The sequence below is a fragment of the Canis lupus genome, chromosome 32, assembly GCF_048164855.1.
Source record: "Canis lupus baileyi chromosome 32, mCanLup2.hap1, whole genome shotgun sequence".
NCBI classification, from domain to species: Eukaryota; Metazoa; Chordata; class Mammalia; order Carnivora; family Canidae; genus Canis; species Canis lupus.
The window spans coordinates 25,572,443-25,590,272 of record NC_132869.1 but is presented as its reverse complement, the minus strand read 5'-3'; the positions used below and the strand labels follow the sequence as shown (position 1 = coordinate 25,590,272).

General features: G+C 36.8%; 2 protein-coding genes across 11 annotated transcripts in view; both read right to left on the bottom strand.

The window, feature by feature from the left end:
* The window catches only part of TCF12 (transcription factor 12), a 373,993-nt gene that overhangs the window by 293,406 nt on the left and 62,757 nt on the right, over positions 1–17,830 (bottom strand). The gene's annotated exons all lie outside the window — the stretch shown is intronic.
* Positions 7,143–12,365, bottom strand: LOC140622946 (GTP-binding nuclear protein Ran-like). The gene has a single exon (XM_072808759.1). The coding sequence runs from the start codon at positions 8,205–8,207 to the stop codon at positions 7,506–7,508; it is 702 nt and encodes a 233-aa protein (XP_072664860.1). The 5' UTR covers positions 8,208–12,365; the 3' UTR covers positions 7,143–7,505.

Sequence of the window (17,830 nt, the reverse complement as noted above, 5' to 3'; positions counted from 1 at the left end):
AAAAAAGAAATACTAAAGATTGTGAATATTGCCAAAAAAAGATACAACATTCCAACCCAAGAGAAGACTTCATTTCCTCTGATTTCATATGATATTTAGTTTATGCAACTGAGTAGAAAGGTAATTTCTACCACATTTACTAATATTTACATAGTTGAACAATATGAAAGTTTGAGTATTTTCACAGTGTCTTAGAATAATCTTACAAAGGTTCTTACAAACAAAAGTGCAAGCCTCTTGAGGTCTCCTGAGATCTCATGGGACTTTTCATAATAGAAGGGTGTTAATCCCCAATGCCCTGGCCTATTTCCAATATGGATCATTAGTTTCTGCTTACCTAAATACCTATTACCATTCCAGCTGGCTCAGATATTTGTCACTTCCTGTCTTGAACCATAGTCTGTGTACTAATTATTAAATAGGCAAAGTGAAATGGCTTCTTTGGGTGCCTATATACCATCAAAAATATTTCATACTTGGGCGCCTGCATGGTGGAGCTGGTTGACTCTTGATTCTGACTCAAGTCAGAATCTGGGGGTCCTGGGGTTGAACCCTGTGTCAGGCTCTACCTCAGAAGAGAGTCTACTTTAGATTATCTCTCCCTCTGCTTCTCCTGCTCTCTCACTAAATAAATAAATAAATCTTTAAAAATAATTTCATACTGCTTAAGGATTAGTAAAACAGTAGTTTAACGTAGTAAAACAGTAGTTTAACGAACTCTATGTTAACTTTAAAATTTTTTACTGTCATTTTGTACGGCACACAGAATGTTCAGATTGTAAGTTTACACAGAATTTCCAGATTTTATCTATGTCGACAGACTTTGTCAATGATGACCTTATGTGCTAACAAAGCTGTGAACTACAATTAAGATTTTATTTCACACCAAGTTAGTAACCAAACCTAAGCAAGCACAAGGATGAAACACAGATAAACAGACCCAGTTCACCATTCCCTGTCCCTATCATCTACATACACACAATTTTTCCTCAGTCTCTCTCACAAACACCCAAACGCAATGTGTACATGCTTCCCTAAATTTGTATATATGTATATGTACATGTGTGCATACCACATAAATGTTTCTGTATATACACATCATCTCAACCAGACACATATGATTCATTACAATCAGAACAAAAGAATAATACATCTTCACAGAAATAGGTTTTTACAGATCCTTGGGAATATTAAAACAAAGACCAAGAGGTCCAAATCTCTTATTCAAAAATTCTAAACTCCAAAAATTTCTGAAAACCACAGTTTTACATAAGTTTACCACTAGGTAAAACCTGAAATGAATTGAAATAAAGATAATTATAGCCCTCATTTATCTCACATGATGTGCATGTCAATATGTTTCAATTCAGGTATTTAAGGTTTTACCCATAGATCCCTCTGGGAAATGTTACATAATATATAGTATAGTTGGCTAATTCAGTTTTTAAAATTCAAGAAATTCTGGATTCTAAAGCAAATCCAACCTTAAGGTTTGGAGCTAAGGAATTGTAGAGTAGTATTTTTATTTTAAAGATTTTACTTATTTATTTGAGAGCACACATGCACTTGCGTGTGAGAGAGCAGGTGTAGAGGCAAAGGGGTAGGGAGGGAGGGAGGGAGTCTCAAGCAGACTCTGCACGGAGAGCAGAACCCGATGCAGAGCTCAATCTCAAGACCCTGAACCCAGGAGTTGAACGTTTAACTAAATGAGCCACCCAGTAATACTTTTATATTAAAAATATATGATTTATATATATAATTATTTTTTAAGATTTTATTTATTTATTCATGAGAGACACAGAGAGAGGCACGGACACAGGCAGAGGGAGAAATAGGCTCCATGCAGGGAGCCCAATGTGGGACTCCAGGATCACACCCTGGGCCGAAGGCGGCCCTAAACCACTGAACCACCCAGGCTGCCCGATTTACATAATTATCTGTTCCCCTCTACAGCTTTCATTAATTGCAACCTTCCATAAATACTAAAAGAAGAGAGGAGGGTAAGGAGTCACAATAAGGTTTATGTTTTTAACTCCTCTCTTTAATGCTTATTAATCTCCCTTTAGCCAATGAAGGCTTACCCTGGACCACAGGCAGCAATAGCAGCCAAAAGAGAGACTAGGAGAAACAGAAGTAACAGAAGAAAGCTGAATAATACGCATTAAAGTGCACAGAAAATATTCAAGCCAGGAATCTTGAATCTTGAAAATTTCCCAAATTCTTACTACTACTATTATTTCTAATAACAACTTCACATTAATAACAATGTTTTATTTTTCTGACTCTGCTTTCAAATATGCCATTTGACCTTCATACTCTATAGTCATTCTATATTAACTGTATATAACTCATTTGTAGAGCTATCTATTTTAATCCCAGACTATCTACAACCTACAACATATATAATACCTACCTGAAGATAATTCAGAAGGCATATCCATAGCAAGAAAACCAGACGATGAATTATAAGATGGACCATAAAAAAATTTTCCATTAGCAGTTACTTTGGGATTAGAGGAGATACTGTTTTATCTCTCAGGTAAGATTTTGTTTTGAATTAAACCAATTAAATCACTATTCAAGAAGATTCCATTTCATCGGTTTTCTATATAGAATGCATTCTTCCTCTCAAAACATTAAAAGTACGTACTACATAATTAAGATATATAGGGTTTTCTTTCTTTAAAAATATAATAATATAACACTTAAAGCAGTAATATGTTTTCATATCTACTGAAGTTAATTTTGCAAATTTGTCTGAAACTGAAGGACTTGGCTACTTCATTCACAAAAGTAAATGAAGCAAATAGTATGTCATTACTAGGCAAACCAGCCCCTGAAATTCAACAGGCTAATTACTGATTTTATGGAAATCTATAATTATATCTGTAATAGATGTAATCATCATAAAAATGAATAGAAAATTTGAATTTACCTATATTTTTTAAAGCATAAGGATTCTAAACCTGCTTATAGCTTTGTAAATACATTAGATATAAAATGTGATTATCTAAATTAAATTTAATGATATCACCCAAGATGCTTAAAATTTTTAATTATTCAGCATAATCATACTTTACTTCGTTAATTCTTTTCACTTTTTAATCAGCTCCATGGACTTATATGTGCTCTGCTCACCACTATATTTCCAAAGACTGGAGCTTAGTAGACATGCAATAAACATTTGCTAAATAAATGATATAATAAATTATACCTAAATTAGAATTGGTAAAAAAAAAAGTATATGCATATATATAAAAATTATCTGTAAAAAGAAATCTGTTTGAAACTTATTATTTCAGCAAACTGATGAATTTAGTCTTATCAACTGACATATAAATTCATGTTGTTAGATGAATCACCATTGGCCCTGATTACTGAAAATACAGAAAGATGAAAATTTGTAGCTCTCAACATAGATAAATCCATAAAAGTGATAACCATCTAGTAGCCTAATCTTCCAGAAATGTCAAAAACCAAACTCCAGCTCTGACTATTAAGAATTTAGGTAATTCAATAATTTATTAAACATCTATCTACCATGTGGTCAGTATTATGCAAGGTACTCCAAATACATACATAAATAATATCTATCCTCAAGAAAAGCACATATGTGAAAGAGGAGAGTCACATGAGTAAATAACCAAACATGATTGGCAGGATGAACAAAATCTTACAGAAAAAAATAAAGACTGAAATTGGAGATCATGTTCACAGATGACATGACAACTGATCTGTGGTTGTCACTAGAATGTGGAATAGGATGTGGGTGTTGAGAAACTGCTAAGCCTAAGGTGTCAGAGAATGGCATTATGAACAGAGGGCACAGCATGAGCAAAGGTACAGAAGCACACACACACATAGAAAGATAATAAAACATTTTTTAAAACAAAATAACAAACTATTTTGATATGGACATCCCTTTTTTTAAAAAACTTATTCATGAGAGACATACAGAGAGAGAGGCAGAGACAAAGGAGAGGGAGAAGCAGGCTCCTCACAGACAGCCCAATGCAGGACTCGATCCTAGACCCTAGGACCATGCCCCAAGCCAGAGGCGTCAGAGACGCTCAACCGATGAGACACCCAGGCGTCCCAGGGGCATACCTTTCTATAAAACATTCTTACGAGAGCATTTAACAATATAATTTTAACCAAGTATTATTTAATATTTAAATAATATTTAAATAATATTTAACCAAGTATTATTCTCTTAGGATTTTAAAATTCTAAGACTAGTGTAAAATCTATGAACAGTCCCAGAAAAGTAATTCAATCTATTATCTAAAATAAATAGAACAGATCTTACATCATTTCCTTTGATGTGTAAGCTCAAATCAAAATCACATGAGCAATAGCTTCAAATCCTTCCATTTTTACCACTCTCATGAACCTCATGTCACTTACTCTAAAACTCATAAATTCTAATTCTTTCACAGCTATTAATCTCGTCTCTTCAGAAAGGACCATAATGTCCTTAAAGGCAAAAAAACATTTAATAGTCTTTGAATGTCCGATGGCATTCAGACAGATCTAGAAATATAGTGGATATTCAATTAAATATTTATCGACTATTTATTGAGATTGGGATTTTTACCTTTTTAAAGCACATGTTATTTTAAAATATACTTGATATTATATAGACTTGTAGCTTTTCATTCTAGTTGATCACAGAGTCTAAGAAAATCAGAAAACAATGGGACTTAGTCTTTTAAGAACTTTTAATCTCCATCTTATTATCATAACTGGGTATCTGCTTTGATTATAACCTTATCCTTCACAGATAATTCTATTAGACAACTAGGTTAACTTATAGCAAACACAGAAGAGAACCTGGAGTTTATACACTAAGCAAACACTCTAAATAAAATAATGCAACATTGAAGTTTAAATGTCTTTATACTTCTCAATTCTCATACTACCATGAAAAACTAAAGAAAAGTGTAAGATATAAAGATTCTTAACTTTTCTGTAGAAAGGAACAAAAAGAAGACATTCCAAAATATTTACTGAAGGAGTAAACAAAATAAATATAACTGGAATTAAAAACACATGTAGACTATTATGATAAATGATCAGTTCAAAAACATTTGGGGGGAAAAGATGTTCACCGAGTATTCGGTGAAATTCAGCAATTAAAGGAACTATTCTTTTTATACTAAAGGATAAATGTGTACTTGTAAAGGTGATTATGTTTGGAATATCAGGTAGTAATGCATGAACATACCTGTGTATTTAAAAAAGGAACAGGTTGAGGTAAACACTTGCTAAGAATATGTGTGAAATAATACATAATACTATACTTTTGAAAAGTATAAAACCAAGGATATTTCCCTATAAGGAAGGGAATAAATTCATTTACTAAAAAGCTGTGATTATATTACAAGTATACTTTATTCCCAGAAATAAAAAATATTACCAGAAATAAATAAGTAAATAAAATTAAAATATTCCCAGAAACAGTCTGTAGTGATTTTAATAGAGAAAATTCTCATTAATTTTAATAACAACTTTTGAATATTACAAGACAGAAGTTAGAATGAAAAGGATAAAAGATTGAAAACAGATCTTGATAAAAGATAAACAAAATCCATGGCAAAACTATTAAAGAAATAACTTTCTATGAATGCAAAAGCTTTCTAATGATTATTTAGGCTTTTACTCTTGGTGTACATTATGAGAATTTCATTCTAATTTTTTCATACCACTGATGGCTTCAACCCAAGTCTACTCTTTAAAAAAAAAAAAAAAAATCAACCCTTTAGCTTTTTGAGCAGTTTATTTCAACTGATTATTTATACAATAGCCCTAGCTATAGTTGGCTATACTTGTAGTCTTTTTTTTTTTAACTTGAAGTCTTGATTTGCTTTGTCTTTGTTATCCTTTGAAATTCTTAATAATAAGGAAACTAGGGCCTATTGTTACTTAGGTTATTAAAAAAAGTACCTTCAAAAAAAGGATTACATGGTTTATAAAATAATATAACCATGAGCTTCTGGAAATACAGGCAGTGTCCATTTCCACTCAATTTATACCATGATCTATCTATGGCAGGAATATCTTACATGTAAATGAAATGGACTTAGGTCTACTCAGCTAGTCTTCCCTTTCATTTTTCCAGCAAGCCAGATTGTTGCTGTATAATTACTATCGCAGAAGCAGTAAAGTCTGTTCTTTTAAGCTGCCATCTCATAAACACTAGACACTTCAATTTTGTTTCAGATGCTACAGAATGTGTAATACCTGACCTTAAAATGCATGAGCCCATTCTTACTTTTATTAAACTAGTCATCCCTAATTCTTCTACACTGTTATTTCTGAGACTTCAACAAGTCCCAAAGCGTTTGACGTAGAAGGTGACAGAAGTCAAAGGCACAGAAAACTCAACTTGATCCTGAAAACTAGACCAAGAGTTCTGTACTTCATCATGGAATCATGAATTGCGTCCAACAGCTGTTCTACTCACCGGCTATTTTAAACCATTTAATATGATCTGTACCAAGACTAATTCTTTTCTAAATAAGCATGTCAACACTTATACCAAAACTATGCTGTTCTTCAAAACTGTCTCCTTGAAAAGCTTAATACTTAATTTCTGTTGCCACTTTCAAATAATTTCAGAACTTTCTTTTCAGAAATCTCCATCATAGAAAATTTACTAACCACATAAAGAAATCACTCTCATTACTGTGTAAACACTGGATTAATACCTGGCTTTTTCAGCTTTCCTTCCGATCAGCTCCTCTATTCCCATATTCCCTTAAATTGAATCCCTGCCTTTTTCTTTCCTTTGTATTTTTAAATCAACACTGAGAATTTATAGGGTGGAGTGAACCTTTAGGAGACCCAGGGGTGTGCATGGTGGAATAAAGATTAGATCTGGAAGGAGACAATCATTTTCAGGCTTCTTACTTGCTAGGATCATAGGTAAAAATGTGTTATTTTATAGAAAACCATTAAGTTGTATAATGTCCACACTTTCTCATGAAAAAAATACCTTCCAAACCAATAGTTTCCAAGTTAGCATTTAGAAGGATTAGAAGATGGATGTTTCCAAAATGTAACTGAAATGAGTATTTTCTGAGCTCTGCCCATCTGGAGGTTAACTTGTATTACCGTCTTTCCCTCCAACACATTCCATATTTTTTTTTAATTTGAAATACAACTTTATTCTGATTCTAAATGAAAAGGAATGGGAATGACAGTGACAAACGAGATTTCACCACTGGATATTGTGATGGGACTGTAGCAGTCTCATTATCTGAAACTCAGGAAGGAAACAACTGCGTTCCAAAACAGCTAAGTATGCAGGTCCAGAAAAATGAAGGTACTGTTTAAACTGCCACATTCACTCCGAAGCCCATTCATCTCCTTCAGCATCCCAAAGATTAAGCACATGTTCTGCTCAGCTATATAATAAAAGTGGCAAACACACTGCACCACTGACATCACAGGACAGTTGCCTATAATACTAGACTTCTGACGCTGGCCTCCAGCTGCAATTCTCACAGGTCATCATCCTCATCCGGGAGCGTGGTCGTCTGAGCAACCTCTAGATCGTGCTCGTACTGTGCTGCCAGAGCTGGATCCATGACCAACTCTGGGGGGGAAAGAGCAGGCATGGCGACAGGCTCCAGGTTAGGGTCTCCAATTAGTTTTCTAGCAAGCCACAGGAACGGCTTCTCAAAATTGTAGTTACTTTTGGCAGAAATGTCATAGTACTGAAGGTTCTTCTTTCGGTGGAAGACAATAGATTTTGCCTTAACTTTTTTGTCCTTAATATCCACTTTATTGCCACACAGCACAATGGGGATGTTCTCACACACTCGTACCAGATCTCTATGCCAGTTAGGCACATTCTTGTAAGTAACCCTTGACATTACGTCGAACATTATAATGGTACACTGGGCTTGGATGTAGTAGCCGTCCTGGAGCCCACCGAACTTCTCCTGGCCAGCAGTGTCCCACACGTTAAACTTGATGGGGCCCCTGTTGGTGTGGAACATGAGGGGGTGGACATCCATGCCCAGAGTGGCTACATACTTCTTCTCGAATTCACCCGTCAGGTGACGCTTCACGAACGTGGTCTTGCTGGTGCCGCCGTCGCCAACCAGCACCAGCTTGAACTGGACTTGGGGCTCTCCCTGGGCAGCCATAGCGCTGGTGCTTCCAGAAGCGTCTCTGGCCCGTCTGACTCCACATTCCATATTCTTTATCACTGTTCATCATGCCCTGCACTAAGATTAATTTCCTCTAAAACAGTCAGTGCTCTAACTTGAGGCTGGCCTATACTACTAAGAATATTCAAATACAAATAAATAATGCTTGGACTTTGGTGGAAGGACTATGAAATCCCAAGAATTTCTGGTAAACTAGGCAACCTCCCATCACAGTTGCTATAGTACAGGTGCCCCTTTCATCCCTTACTTCCTAAAACAATAGCATATTTTTAAGGATGGTTGGGGGCCAATAACCAAAGTAGATGAGAGCAATTTGGCCCATTACTAAGAAATATGGGTAATTCATTTAAATCATGAGTATGAATAAAAATTTGTACTTAAGTAAACAGTTAAAAGCTCATCCATCTGAACTAAGGAGAAGACATAAACCACTCAGTTTGACGCAAAAATGAATATGACCACTCCACCGAAACTTTGGGGGAGGGAGTTTTCAAATGTTTTTAGTAACCAGAAATAAAGTAAACAAATAAACAAGTAAAATAAACAGAAATTAACCGAATGGTGCTCACCTAATCGGAAATTTGTAAAATTTTCATAAATTACTTGTCTAGAGTCTTCTTTATTATTTTGGGTTAAAACTCATAAAACTATAAAAGGACTTGTGTTTGCAATTTTAGCTGCCCAAACTTGTTTTTCCCCATAAAGTCTAACTCCACAACTGTAAAATCACTAATGAGATTTTCACAGAAGCTTCAAGATTCATACTTTGTATGTTTTTAGATACATCTATTCATATTTCTATCTTTTAGTAGTTTGTAGATGGACATCTGCATCCTAAGATCTAGTGTGACACAACCTATCAGCACTTTCCCAATTACAGAGAAAAATGAGAAGTAGTAGAATCCAAATACATATTATGCCAAAAATGTCAAATCTTTCAGGAATTAGTTTTCTTAAATAATCATTAAAACATAAAACTCTTAGAAGAAGATACATACAACAATCCTAGAAGAAAACATAGGCAATAATGTCTTTGACAAGGGCCATTGCAACATATTTCTAGATAGATCTCCACCAGCAAGAGAAACAAAAGCAAAAATAAACTATTGGGACTACTCCAAAATAAAAAGCTTTTAATATCCAAAACATATAAAGAACTTACATAATTACACACCACAAAACCCAAATAATCTGGTTAAGAAATAAACATTTTTCCAAAGGAGACATACAGATGGCCAAGACACATGTGAAAAGACTCAACATCACTAACCATCAGAGAAATGCAAATCAAAACCACAATGACATATCACCTTAACACCTTTCTGAATGGCCAGAATGAAAAAGACAAGAAATAATAAGTGTTGGTGAGGATGCAGAATAAAAGAAACCCTCATGCACTATCAGCAGGAACGTAAATAGATGCAGCCACTGTGGAAATCGTGGAAATCAGTATGGACAGTCCTCAAAAACTTAATAGAAATACAATATGTGCAGTAATTCCACTTCTGGGTATTTACCCAAAGAAACCAAACACTAAATTGAAAAGATATATGTATTCCTATGTTTACTGCAGCTTTATAGTAGCCAGAATATGGAAGCAACCTAAGTGTCCATCGACAAATGAAAACTAAAGAGGATGTAATATATTTCTTACACACACACACACACACACACACACACACACATACACACAGAGGAATATTACTCAGCCATAAAAAGGATGAGATCTTGCCATCTGCAATAACATGGATGGCCCTAGAGTATATTATGCCAAGTGAAATAAGATAGGGAAAGGCAAATACCATTACGATTTCACTTTTAGATGTGGAATCTAAAAAACGAAACAATTGAAAAAACGAGCAAAAAAGCAGAAAGAGAACCATAAGCAGAGAACAGGCTGCCAGAGGGGAGGGTGCTGGGGGGATGGGAAAATGAAGGGGAATAGAAGATACAGGCTTCTAGTTATGCAATGAATAAGTCACAGGGATAACAGGTACAGGATAGGAAATATAGTCAGTGGTACTGTAATAGCATCATTGTATGGTGACTGATAATAGCTACACTTGCAGGGAGCACAGCACAAATGTAAGGACTTGTAAAATCACCAAAAATAATGTACACCTTAAACTAATGTAACCTGTATGTCAACTATAATAATCGATGTACCAGAAAATAATAATTAAAACATGTTGCACTAAGCAATATTATGCACTTCCTAAAACTGAAAAAATGTGGTAATGTGAATTTTAAGACTTGATTCTTTAATTAAAACTTTCTGTTTTGATCAATTACAGTTACATTATTATGAGGTAAAGAAAGCAAACAATTGAGCATTGTACCTAGTTTACATCATTTTTAAAGAAAATATTAATTTAAATGTTTTGTTAAATATTTATAAAGAAAACTCTAGAAGTAACTTGAATTTACACTCAAGTAGATTACCAAAGACTAGGGCAGCCCAGGTGGCTCAGCAGTTTAGCACAGCCTTTAGCCCAGGGCATGATCCTGGAGACCCAGGCTCAAGTCCCACTTCAGGCTCCCTGCATGGAGCCTGCTTCTTCCTCTGCCTGTGTCTCTGCCTCTCTCTCTCTCTGTCTCTCTCATGAATAAATAAGTAAAATTAAAAAAAAAAAGATTACCAAAGACTAAAGATAATAGCATTTGTGGATATAAATGAATCTGTATTTCCTTTTTATTAATGTATTCTAAACTAGGAAATTTATACATAGATAATTCATGAAAACTCATCTTTCTTTCCCAGTCTTTGAGCAAAAAGGAAGACAAGAATTAAAATCATTCAATATTTATAGTTACCATACTGATCTGGTTGAAAGATTAATTTAGCTATACTTAAAATTATACACTTATTTAAAATATAGAGAGCTGAGAGAAAAATGATACAAGATATGGTGAAAAAAGCTAAATGGCACCAACAGGAAGCAATCAGACATGCCCTCCTGTTACGCTCAAAATCAAATATGCAGAGTAGAAGGCAAGGCCTAATCAAAAATCTGTGCCATGAAAAAGGTATGAGTGGCCAGGGAGAACTAAGTTAAATTAAAGACATAAGGGGAAATAATTATTAAATGCAATGAGTCATCTTGGATTGGACCCAGTCTGGACAGATCAACTGTAAATAGTATTTTTCAGAAAGCTGAAAAATGGGAGCATGTACTGGGTATTAGATAAGATAAAAAACTGCTAACATGGAAAAGCCAAAACTCTTAATTGAAAAAAGCATATACTAAAATAACACGTACAATAGTAGGATACAGTTTTAGTAAAGAAATACATGTGTACATATATACATACAGAAAAACATCTCAAACATATACTACAGTATTAATGGTGTCATCTCTGGGTGGTAGAAATATGATATTTTTAATTTCTTATTTTTTAAAATTTTTTTAACTTTAACTTTCTGTATTTATCCATGTACTGCTTTTGCAAAGCTGAAATATAACCTGAGGAAAAAATGAATATATATGCTTTCCTCCAAAACAATATGTGAGTGACATTTTTTAAATTCCAGAATTCAGAACTATACTACATCATTCATATTCATAGAGTAAATAATATATATTTGCCAGCCACCTTTTTGAAGAGCTAATTTTGGTGATGGTTGTCTTAATGTAAAGTGCCAATAGAAAATTTAAGTAGGGTACTCACCCATCTAATAACATAGTCATCCAAATATGAGTATTTTATTTAATAGTAGGTGTCTTACAGTCAGTAGCATATATCTGTCTCAACTGAGAAACAAAATAATCATTTTTGGATTTCCCAAAAGAATTAATTTCAGAAAGTAACATAACTTTAAAGCACAAAATGTCTGACGTCTAAACAATAAACCTGTTAAGTTGATTTGGGGGAAAAAATACATTGATTCATGATTACACAAGTAACAGGCACATTTCCTCCATACTAATCACTTAATAATGACTTACCAACATAAACTTGGGTTAATGTAAAAAAAAAAGATCAATTTTAGTTCAAAAATTAAAATTTAGTAGAAATGTGTACAAAGGATGCTTATGTATAAAATTATAGCTTCAAATATTTGTATGAAAGTTCAAAAGTTAAATTCAAAAAGAAAAGCAAAAAATGCAGGGCCATGAGTTCAAACCCTATGTTGGGCTCCATGCTGGATGTGGAGCCTACTTACAAGAAGAAAAGAAAAGAGAAAAGAAAAAAAAAAAACAACAGATCAAGTCTCAAGAAGATGGCACGTACTCCTCAGCTGGAATAACAGAAAAAAATCACAGTCTTTCAAAAATAAAGATTACACTAGAACTGAAGGCAATGAAAAAATCTAGACAGACTTGTTTGTATGAATTAACATTATGCCCTAATCCGGAACAATTGGATGAGATATGGGTGGCCAATTCAAAACTAATTAATCCACTGGCTTAATCATAATCAAATGCTCTCCTCTAAGTTAGACCCAAGAGTGAGACACAAAGATAATGCTTAGGGTGGAGGTCTTGTAAATTTGGGCAAAGCGATAGGTAAAGGAAGCTGGTCTGTAAAAGGAACAGGAGCGGGAGATAGAGCAAGATGGCGGAAGAGTAGGGTCTCCAAATCACCTGTCTCCACCAAACTACCTAGAAAACCTTCAAATTATCCTGAAAATCTATGAATTCGGCCTGAGATTTAAAGAGAGACCAGCTGGAATGCTACAGTGAGAAGAGTTCGCGCTTCTATCAAGGTAGGAAGACGGGGAAAAAGAAATAAAGGAACAAAGGCCTCCAAGGGGGAGGGGCCCCGCGAGGAGCCGGGCTGAGGCCGGGGCGAGTGTCCCCAGGACAGGAGAGCCCCGTCCCGGAGACGCAGGAGCTCCCGGGGGAAAGGGGCTCGCGGGGAGTTGGAGCAGCACCCAGGAGGGCGGGGATGCCCTCGGGCTCCCGGGGAGAGTAACAGCAACTGCGCGCCCAGGAGAGTGCGCCGAGCTCCCTAAGGGCTGCAGCGCGCACGGCGGGACCCGGCGGGACCCGGAGCAGCTGAAGGGGCTCGGGCGGCGGCTCCGCGGAGGGGGCTGCGCGGCCCGGGAGCGCGAATCCAACAGCGCAGGCCCCGGAGCACAGGGCGCCGGGACACAGCCCAGGATCCAGCCTCCCCCGGGACAGGCAGAGGCCGGGAGGGCCCAGGACAGCAAGGACGCTCCTGCCCCGAGCTGAGCAGATCAGCGGCCCCGCCCAGAGCCTCCAGGCCCTGCAGACGGAGAGCTCTGTAGTTCCTGCCGGAGCTGAATCCAGGTTTCCAGAGCTGCCCCGCCACTGGGGCTGTTCCTCCTGCGGCCTCACGGGGTAAACAACCCCCACCGAGCCCTGCACCAGGCAGGGGCACAGCAGCTCCCCCAACTGCTAACACCTGAAAATCAGCACAAAAGGCCCCTCCCCCAGAACACCAGCTAGACGGACAACTTCCAGGAGAAGCCAAGGGACTTAAAGTACACAGAATCAGAAGATACTCCCCGGTGGTTCTTTTTTTGTTTGTTTTTGTTTTTGTTTTTGTTTTGTTTTGCTTTTTGATTTGTTTCCTTCCCCCACCCCCTTTTTTTCTCCTTTCTTTTTCTTTCTCTTTTTCTTCTTTTTTTTTTTTTTCGTTTTTTTTTTCTTTTTCTTCCCTTTTTTTTTCTCTTTCTCTTTTCTTTCCTTCTTTCTCTCCTCTCTTTTTCTCTTTTTCCCAATACAACTTGCTTTTGGCCACTCTGCACTGAGCAAAATGACTAGAAGGAAAACCTCACCTCAAAAGAAAGAATCAGAAACAGTCCTCTCTCCCACAGAGTTACAAAATCTGGATTACAATTCAATGTCAGAAAGCCAATTCAGAAGCACTATTATACAGCTACTGGTGGCTCTAGAAAAAAGTATAAAGGACTCAAGAGACTTCATGACTGCAGAATTTAGAGCTAATCAGGCAGAAATTAAAAATCAATTGAATGAGATGCAATCCAAACTAGAAGTCCTAACGACGAGGGTTAACGAGGTGGAAGAACGAGTGAGTGACCTAGAAGACAAGTTGATAGCAAAGAGGGAAACTGAGGAAAAAAGAGACAAACAATTAAAAGACCATGAAGATAGATTAAGGGAAATAAACGACAGCCTGAGGAAGAAAAACCTACGTTTAATTGGGGTTCCCGAGGGCGCCGAAAGGGACAGAGGGCCAGAATATGTATTTGAACAAATTCTAGCTGAAAACTTTCCTAATCTGAGAAGGGAAACAGGCATTCAGATCCAGGAAATAGAGAGATCCCCCCCTAAAATCAATAAAAACCGTTCAACACCTCGACATTTAATTGTGAAGCTTGCAAATTCCAAAGATAAAGAGAAGATCCTTAAAGCAGCAAGAGACAAGAAATCCCTGACTTTTATGGGGAGGAGTATTAGGGTAACAGCAGACCTCTCCACAGAGACCTGGCAGGCCAGAAAGGGCTGGCAGGATATATTCAGGGTCCTAAATGAGAAGAACATGCAACCAAGAATACTTTATCCAGCAAGGCTCTCATTCAAAATGGAAGGAGAGATAAAGAGCTTCCAAGACAGGCAGCAACTAAAAGAATATGTGACCTCCAAACCAGCTCTGCAAGAAATTTTAAGGGGGCCTCTTAAAATTCCCCTTTAAGAAGAAGTTCAGTGGAACAGTCCACAAAAACAAAGACTGAATAGATATCATGATGACACTAAACTCATATCTCTCAATAGTAACTCTGAATGTGAACGGGCTTAATGACCCCATCAAAAGGCGCAGGGTTTCAGACTGGATAAAAAAGCAGGACCCATCTATTTGCTGTCTACAAGAGACTCATTTTAGACAGAAGGACACCTACAGCCTGAAAATAAAAGGTTGGAGAACCATTTACCATTCGAATGGTCCTCAAAAGAAAGCAGGGGTAGCCATCCTTATATCAGATAAACTAAAATTTACCCCAAAGACTGTAGTGAGAGATGAAGAGGGACACTATATCATACTTAAAGGATCTATTCAACAAGAGGACTTAACAATCCTCAATATATATGCTCCGAATGTGGGAGCTGCCAAATATATAAATCAATTATTAACCAAAGTGAAGAAATACTTAGATAATAATACACTTATACTTGGTGACTTCAATCTAGCTCTTTCTATACTCGATAGGTCTTCTAAGCAAAACATCTCCAAAGAAACGAGAGCTTTAAATGATACACTGGACCAGATGGATTTCACAGATATCTACAGAACTTTACATCCAAACTCAACTGAATACACATTCTTCTCAAGCGCACATGGAACTTTCTCCAGAATAGACCACATATTGGGTCACAAATCGGGTCTGAACCGATACCAAAAGATTGGGATTGTCCCCTGCATATTCTCGGACCATAATGCCTTGAAATTAGAACTAAATCACAACAAGAAGTTTGGAAGGACCTCAAACACATGGAGGTTAAGGACCATCCTGCTAAAAGATAAAAGGGTCAACCAGGAAATTAAGGAAGAATTAAAAAGATTCATGGAAAGTAATGAGAATGAAGATACAACCGTTCAAAATCTTTGGGATGCAGCAAAAGCAGTCCTAAGGGGGAAATACATCGCAATACAAGCATCCATTCAAAAACTGGAAAGAACTCAAATACAAAAGCTAACCTTACACATAAAGGAGCTAGAGAAAAAACAGCAAATAGATCCTACACCCAAGAGAAGAAGGGAGTTAATAAAGATTCGAGCAGAACTCAACGAAATCGAGACCAGAAGCACTGTGGAACAGATCAACAGAACCAGGAGTTGGTTCTTTGAAAGAATTAATAAGATAGATAAACCATTAGCCAGCCTTATTAAAAAGAAGAGAGAGAAGACTCAAATTAATAAAATCATGAATGAGAAAGGAGAGATCACTACCAACACCAAGGAAATACAAACGATTTTAAAAACATATTATGAACAGCTATACGCCAATAAATTAGGCAATCTAGAAGAAATGGATGCATTCCTGGAAAGCCACAAACTACCAAAACTGGAACAGGAAGAAATAGAAAACCTGAACAGGCCAATAACCAGGGAGGAAATTGAAGCATTCATCAAAAACCTCCCAAGACACAAGAGTCCAGGGCCAGATGGCTTCCCAGGAGAATTTTATCAAACGTTTAAAGAAGAAATCATACCTATTCTCCTAAAGCTGTTTGGAAAGATAGAAAGAGATGGAGTACTTCCAAATTCGTTCTATGAAGCCAGCATCACCTTAATTCCAAAGCCAGACAAAGACCCCGCCAAAAAGGAGAATTACAGACCAATATCCCTGATGAACATGGATGCAAAAATTCTCAACAAGATACTGGCCAATAGGATCCAACAGTACATTAAGAAAATTATTCACCATGACCAAGGAGGATTTATCCCTGGGACACAAGGCTGGTTCAACACCCGTAAAACAATCAATGTGATTCATCATATCAGCAAGAGAAAAACCAAGAACCATATGATCCTCTCATTGGATGCAGAGAAAGCATTTGACAAAATACAGCATCCATTCCTGATCAAAACTCTTCAGAGTGTAGGGATAGAGGGAACATTCCTCGACATCTTAAAAGCCATCTATGAAAAGCCCACAGCAAATATCATTCTCAATGGGGAAGCACTGGGAGCCTTTCCCCTAAGATCAGGAACAAGACAGGGATGTCCACTCTCACCACTGCTATTCAACATAGTACTGGAAGTCCTAGCCTCAGCAATCAGACAACAAAAAGACATTAAAGGCATTCAAATTGGCAAAGAAGAAGTCAAACTCTCCCTCTTCGCCGATGACATGATACTCTACATAGAAAACCCAAAAGTCTCCACCCCAAGATTGCTAGAACTCATACAGCAATTTGGTAGCGTGGCAGGATACAAAATCAATGCCCAGAAGTCAGTGGCATTTCTATACACTAACAATGAGACTGAAGAAAGAGAAATTAAGGAGTCAATCCCATTTACAATTGCACCCAAAAGCATAAGATACCTAGGAATAAACCTCACCAAAGATGTAAAGGATCTATACCCTCAAAACTATAGAACACTTCTGAAAGAAATTGAGGAAGACACAAAGAGATGGAAAAATATTCCATGCTCATGGATTGGCAGAATTAATATTGTGAAAATGTCAATGTTACCCAGGGCAATATACACGTTTAATGCAATCCCTATCAAAATACCATGGACTTTCTTCAGAGAGTTAGAACAAATTATTTTAAGATTTGTGTGGAATCAGAAAAGACCCCGAATAGCCAGGGGAATTTTAAAAAAGAAAACCATATCTGGGGGCATCACAATGCCAGATTTCAGGTTGTACTACAAAGCTGTGGTCATCAAGACAGTGTGGTACTGGCACAAAAACAGACACATAGATCAGTGGAACAGAACAGAGAATCCAGAAGTGGACCCTGAACTTTATGGGCAACTAATATTCGATAAAGGAGGAAAGACTATCCATTGGAAGAAAGACAGTCTCTTCAATAAATGGTGCTGGGAAAATTGGACATCCACATGCAGAAGAATGAAACTAGACCACTCTCTTTCACCATACACAAAGATAAACTCAAAATGGATGAAAGATCTAAATGTGAGACAAGATTCCATCAAAATCCTAGAGAAGAACACAGGCAACACCCTTTTTGAACTCGGCCATAGTAACT